General features: G+C 60.1%; 1 protein-coding gene across 17 annotated transcripts in view; it reads right to left on the bottom strand.

Annotated features, from left to right (window-relative positions):
• Window positions 1-6,000, bottom strand: part of RARA (retinoic acid receptor alpha) — a 48,300-nt gene that overhangs the window by 4,938 nt on the left and 37,362 nt on the right. For 16 of the 17 annotated variants that reach the window (XM_023204212.1, XM_023204205.1, XM_023204213.2 and 13 more), the window contains 4 exons: window positions 4,327-4,475; window positions 2,875-3,016; window positions 738-898; window positions 282-458 (listed from right to left, as the gene is read on the bottom strand). In XM_023204212.1, coding sequence (XP_023059980.1) covers window positions 282-458; window positions 738-898; window positions 2,875-3,016; window positions 4,327-4,475 — 629 coding nt within the window. Of the gene's footprint in view, window positions 1-281; window positions 459-737; window positions 899-2,874; window positions 3,017-4,326; window positions 4,476-4,581; window positions 4,696-6,000 lie in introns of those variants that run through there. The other variant, XM_023204222.1, reaches the window with a different exon arrangement.

Raw genomic sequence — 6,000 nt, 5'->3', positions numbered from 1 at the left:
GGATGGATGGATGGATGGATGGATGGATGGATGGATGGATGGATGGATATGGGTGTGGGTGAACAGGTGAGCTCCTGCACATCTGGCTGCTAGGTGGCTGAGTGGACAGGGAGATGAGTGGACAGGTGGACATACGGGGAGAGGAAGGGCTGATATTTGGATGGTGTGCATTTGGACAGGTTGACTGCAGACAGACATTTAGGAGGGTGGCTGTCTGGCTGGAAGGCCATCTACCCAGGACACAGGGGCAGTGCCTGGGGGGGTAGAGTGCAGACCCTCACCAGGATGTCCAGGCAGGCAGCCTTGAGGAGGGTGATCTGGTCGGCGATGGTGAGGGTGGTGAAGCCGGGCAGCTGCTTGGCGAACTCCACAGTCTTAATGATGCACTTGGTGGAGAGTTCACTGAACTTGTCCCAGAGGTCAATGTCCAGAGAGACACGTTGTTCTGAGCTGTTGTTCTGGGGGAGGAGGGAGAGTGAGGGCCTTCTTCTCTATGGCACCCCTTCTCGGCCTGGCTCCAGCCCCCACAGGCCTGCCCTCTACCCAGCCTTCACTTCCTGGGAGCTCCTTAGGAAGAGGCAGCAGCGGGAGGGAGAAGAGACGGAAAGGGAGGGATGCAGAGATCCAGCCAGGGGGGAGGAGGAAATGCCTGGCACAAGAAGGGGTGCTGAGAGAGGCCCATCCCGGCCCTGTGGCGCAGGGCACATCCCTCCCCGCAGGCCAGGGGAAAGCCATACCGTAGTGTATTTGCCCAGCTGGCAGAGGGCAGGGAAGGTTTCCTGGTGCGCTTTGCGCACCTTCTCAATGAGCTCCCCCACCTCCGGCGTCAGCGTGTAGCTCTCGGAGCACTCGGGCTTGGGCACCTCCTTCTTCTTCTTGTTTCGGTCATTTCTCACAGCTGTGGAGGGCAGAGGGGGTTAGAGGGCAGCTGCAGGCTGCTCAGGGCCTCGTCCACCCCCAGCCTGACAGAGAGCTGCCAGCTGCTGAGGAGGTCACCCCGGCTTGTAAGCAAGCGCACACAGCACGCATTCACGGGCAGGCAAGGCATCGCCAAGCACTCCAGCCCTCCATGCCCACCCAACCCACACATCAAGTTCGGCCCCAGAAGCCCCATGAGCACAGCTGTGGCCCTGCACACACACCCCCGCAGCCAGCCGAGCGCTGTCCCCCACGCGTCTACTCCAGCTCACACTCCAGGCGCCGGTGTCTCCCTCCTCGGTGCTCTGCCTCCTCTTTCCCCAGGAAGGTCCTTCTCCCACCTCCACTCACCCAGCCCTCCCAGCTGCAGGCTCCCTGGGGGTCCCTTGGGACTGGCTCTGAGCAGCTCCTGCGGCAAGTGGGGAGTAGGGCTCCCCAGCCTGAGAGTGGGGGGCCCGGCAGGGAGAATCTCTTGGCCCATTAGCTGGGGAGCTGACAAATCACCAGGGGCGCTGAGCCGCACACACCACTCGGCTTTAAAGAAGCGATGGGGTCGTTACCAGCCGATTATCCCAGACACACAATCACTCACAGGGCTGGTGGTGGTGGCTGCTGACGCGGGGGGGGGGGGGGGGGGGGGGGGGGCTCGGGGGGGGGGGAGGGAGGAGGGGGTAGCTGGCATAATTTGGAGATCACTCATGTCGATTCTGCAAATTCAATAAAGTGCAGGGGAGAGAAGGGAGAGGGAGAGGGAGAGTGGGGGGATAATTTGGGAAGAGAAAATTGCAGCTGTGACAAGACGTTTATCATTCGGAAGCTTTAATTCTATTGAAATGGCAGCTGCTCAGCTCCGGGGCACAGAGCAGCCGGGAGAGGGGGAGTTGGCGGTGGGAGGGAGAAGGGGAGTTGGTGGGAGGGAGACGGGGTCCCCACCCTGGTCCTTCTGCCCTGAAAAGAGCAGAAGGTGGCACAAACAGAGGGAGGAGGTGACAGCCCTTAAGCGAAGGGTTCCAGGCTTGTGGGTCAAGTTGTCACCCACTCTTGCAGCAGGACCCACCACTTCCTGGGCTCAGGACAAGGCACCCCCAGCCTCCTGTGGCAGGACACTCCAGTCCCCTCCTTTCCTGTCTGGGGCTCTTCGTCCAACGGTCAGAACCACCTCACCCGTGCCGCCTCCCCACTACCCTCCCCACAAAGGGCTGGGGGTCCTGCAGCCCCCTCCCCCATCCCATCCCCCAAGGCTCAGGCTCCATGGCAACGGCCACGCAGACAAGGAGGCGTCTGTCAGCGTCATTTATCTCTGACATCATCAATCACCGGTCACCAGGGCAACACCCATGATTCAACACAAGAGGGTCTCCCTGTCCAGCCTTTCCTTCCCTCCCTCCATCAGGCCTCAGCTGAGCCCAAAGTGGAAACCCCGTTTCCTCTGGAATCTGAGAAGTCCCAATTCTTTCTTCCAACTCTGGATCCCAGGCTTAGCTAGACAATGGCTTCTGGATCCTTGTGCCAGCCCTTCCACTCCCCCAATACACACATAAGTCCAGCCAAGCACCCCTCAGATTCAAGCCCCTCCCCTAAGACTCACAATCAGAAGGGACTAACTATGTCTCTGAGCCCCACCCCAAAGCCAAGCAAGGCCTGGAAGAAAGCCATCCTGGAGCAAGCACACATGCACACATGCGCAAAAGCACACACAGCCAGACGCGCAGAAACAGGAACGGTGACACACACACGGTCCTGCAGCACAGACCTGCCCATGCACACACAGCCAGCCAGACTTGCAAACAGGTCCTTGCAGCTACACACAAACCATCCTCAACCGTGAGCCCGCACACCACGGCATGCGTGTTCATGCATGTGCACACACATCCACAGAGCTCTGCTCCCTTGGTCTTTAGGAGCACCTGAGGCCCCAGCTCAGGCGGGACTCGGCTCTTGCCCCATGGCACTCACACTCCTTGGACATGCCCACTTCGAAGCACTTCTGCAGTCGGCAGTACTGGCAGCGGTTCCGGGTCACCTTGTTGATGATGCAGTTCTTGTCCCGGTGACACGTGTACACCATGTTCTTCTGGATGCTGCGGCGGAAGAAGCCCTGGGTATGGAGGGGAGGGAGTCAGGTTGTCCACACCCACAGTGGGAGCAGTGCCTGGCTATAGCCTCCGTCTAGGGGAGGAGGGCCAGGCCAGCTGCTACCCCCAAGCCTTTGCCCATCGCCTACCTGAGCAGGCCAGAAAAGCTGGGGAGAATGATCCACCTAAAAGGATCCTCCTCAGGAGAATCCCAGTACCCGCCTCAACGCCGCAGGATGGGCAGGAGTCTTCCCCCAACCCACAGCACACGTCTGACTCCTCCCTTCCAGGGAAAGGACCTCAGGGCTGCTGGTGAGTCAGAAAGAGGAAGACATGGGGCTAACTGGGAAGCAGCCAGGAATCTGGAACCCACAGCCCTGAACTCAGAACACAGGAAGAGAAGACAAGCCCGAAGAGGCCAGGAGGCAGATAACACGGGCTGGCCAGAGAAATGGAGGCGAACACACACACGCACTCGGGAGCAAGGCAGAAAGATGCGAGTTCACCGAGACAGGCGTGCGCCGGCCCGTCACAGACACAGACCCAGGCTGGCCAGGGGCTCCACATATAGGCTGACCAGAGGGACAGGCGGACAGATGAAGAAGAGACCAGGAACAACCAGACAGGACAGGCAGACACACAGCCTGAGGCCTTGCGCTTTGCCCTTGACCTCTGTCCCACACCTGGGGATAGCTACTCCAGGCTGAGGAGCAGCCCAGAGCTGCAAGGCCCAAAGCTGTGCAGATTCTGAGCCCCAATATCTGGAGGAAGAAACGCACACAGAGGCTCAGGCCCCGGGGAAAGGAGGAGAAGCTGGGCACAGGGCTGCTAGGGACCGGGTACACCTGCACCCTGGCACCTAACGTGAGGGTGGGGAAATTCAGCCAGACACCGGGGAGCCCACAGCCCGGGCACCTGAAGGGGAAGCCAAGGCACGGTGCCTGCTCCTAACTGCCTCCTGCCAGGCTGCCATGGTGAGGTTCAGGCAGGGCCGCCGAGGGAGGCCTCCTGGGTCCCCAGCCAAGAGCCAGTCGGCAGCCAGCTCACCATGGCAACCTGGGCAGCGGTGGCAGAGCAGGCATACGCCCTGCCAGCTGGAGGATGGAGAAAGAGAAAGGAGCCGAGGCAGGAGGGGACCTCTGGTTTGAGGGAGCCCTGCACATTTGTCGGGGAAGACCTACGGTAGGTGTCCCTGCTTGCTGCCAACTTCCACAGAGAAACAGCAGCAACTTCAGGGATACCCCCCACCCCAACTGCACACTCCCAGGACACGGAAGTGGGGGTATCCCCCGACCTCATCAAGCTGTCCTTCCCAGTGACCCCTTCAACTCACCTTGCAGCCCTCACAGGCGCTGACCCCATAGTGGTAGCCTGAGGACTTGTCCTGACAGACAAAGCAAGGCTTGTAGATGCGGGGTAGAGGGGGCGGCGAGGGAGGGCTGGGCACTATCTCTTCAGAACTGCTGCTCTGGGTCTCGATGGCTAGAGAGAGAAGAGGGGAGGGGCAGTTAGAGACCTAGGTCGCCATCCTTAGTACCAAGCTCCACCCTGCCTCACAGTCCCTCCTAAGAGCTTCTCCCAGCCTCACCACTGCTGGCAGGATTCAAGTCTTAAGAAAACTGGGACTCCCCAGCCAGACTCAGGGAAGGAGGCTGCCAATGAAGCCTCCAGCGCCCCATCACTCCTCCGGATTCCTAGGACCCACACCTTCAAAACCACAAAGAGACAATGATAAACCATCAGATTTGTCTGTGTGCCGTGACTGTGCTTGGGGAGTAGGGATGCGGGTCACCCTGATTCTAAAGCTCTTGCCCCTGGGCGGCCTGGCCCCGTTCTCCCCCGAGTTAGGAAGGAGTTAAGGCTTGAAGAGGAGGGAGGGAAGAGGACACAAGCCGGGGGCAGAGGAAACTGGGGTCAACAGGATATTCAAAGCCGGCCACTCCCCCGCCCCCTCTGCTTCCGCTCCCCCCTCCACCCCATTCTGCCAGCAGCCACAGCCCCTCCTCCACCCAAACAATCCCAGGGCCAGGGACCCAAGGCAGGGGGTGCAAACAAGAGTCACGAATGCTGGGCAGAGCAGGAGGTGACTCCCTGAGATAGGCAGGGAGACACCCTGAATACAGGGAGAAGAGTCCCCGGGGCCCCAGAATCCCACCATTCTGGGTACCCCCCATCTGGGGAGAGATGGCATATGACAAAGGGGGTCTGTTCCCATCAATGCTCTGTCTGTCTGGCCTCAATACCATGTCCGGGTTACTACCCCTCCCCTTCTGTTATTCAGCTCCAAGAGGGCAGCCAGGAGGGGTGACCCAGACAGCAGGGGCAGCCCTCACTGGCCAAATCCTCCCCAGTGCCTGGCTCCATGCCCACCCATCGCTGTAGGCAGAACAGGGCTGGGTTGGGCAGGGGCTATCTGTGTCCAAAGCCTGGGCAGCTAAGAGTGTTGGGTGCAAGATAAGAACTATGACTGAGGCAATCCCAGATTCCCAAGGGGCCACCCAGCATCGTCCTGAGGCCCCTACCATGTTCAAGTCCACTTGTCCAGGGCCAAGGATGGACAAGGATGCCTCCCTAAGTAGACAGATCCCTGCCTCCTCCCATATTCCACAGTCTTACTGAGCCCTACCCCAAACTCCAGCACATGAGACTGGCTGGCATTTAAAGGTGCCCACAGCGCCTGGCCCAAGCACCTTACCGACATGAGTCACATGGCCCCAAATCACATGGCCCTAAAGTTGGGGCACAGGGGAAGGAAGCATGGGAACACCAGGGGCTGACGCTGTGCTAGCACCCTCCGCCCTTACCTGCAGACACAGGGGGAGCTACTAGGCGGCTGATGACAGGGAACTAGGCCAACAACCTCGGCAGGCCTTTCCTGGCTCTTAGCAGTACCTGGGCACCACTTCCTGGCCAGCCTGGCTAACCAGCACTGCTATGGCCCCCCATCCCCATCCCCTTCCCTGCCCCGAGACCAGCCTGCAGCAATGGGACAGTTGATGCCCACACC

Source organism: Piliocolobus tephrosceles, chromosome 16, assembly GCF_002776525.5.
Source record: "Piliocolobus tephrosceles isolate RC106 chromosome 16, ASM277652v3, whole genome shotgun sequence".
Lineage (NCBI taxonomy): Eukaryota > Metazoa > Chordata > Mammalia > Primates > Cercopithecidae > Piliocolobus > Piliocolobus tephrosceles.
Note: the sequence above shows the minus strand (reverse complement) of the source record. Positions and strands in the feature narration are given on the sequence as shown.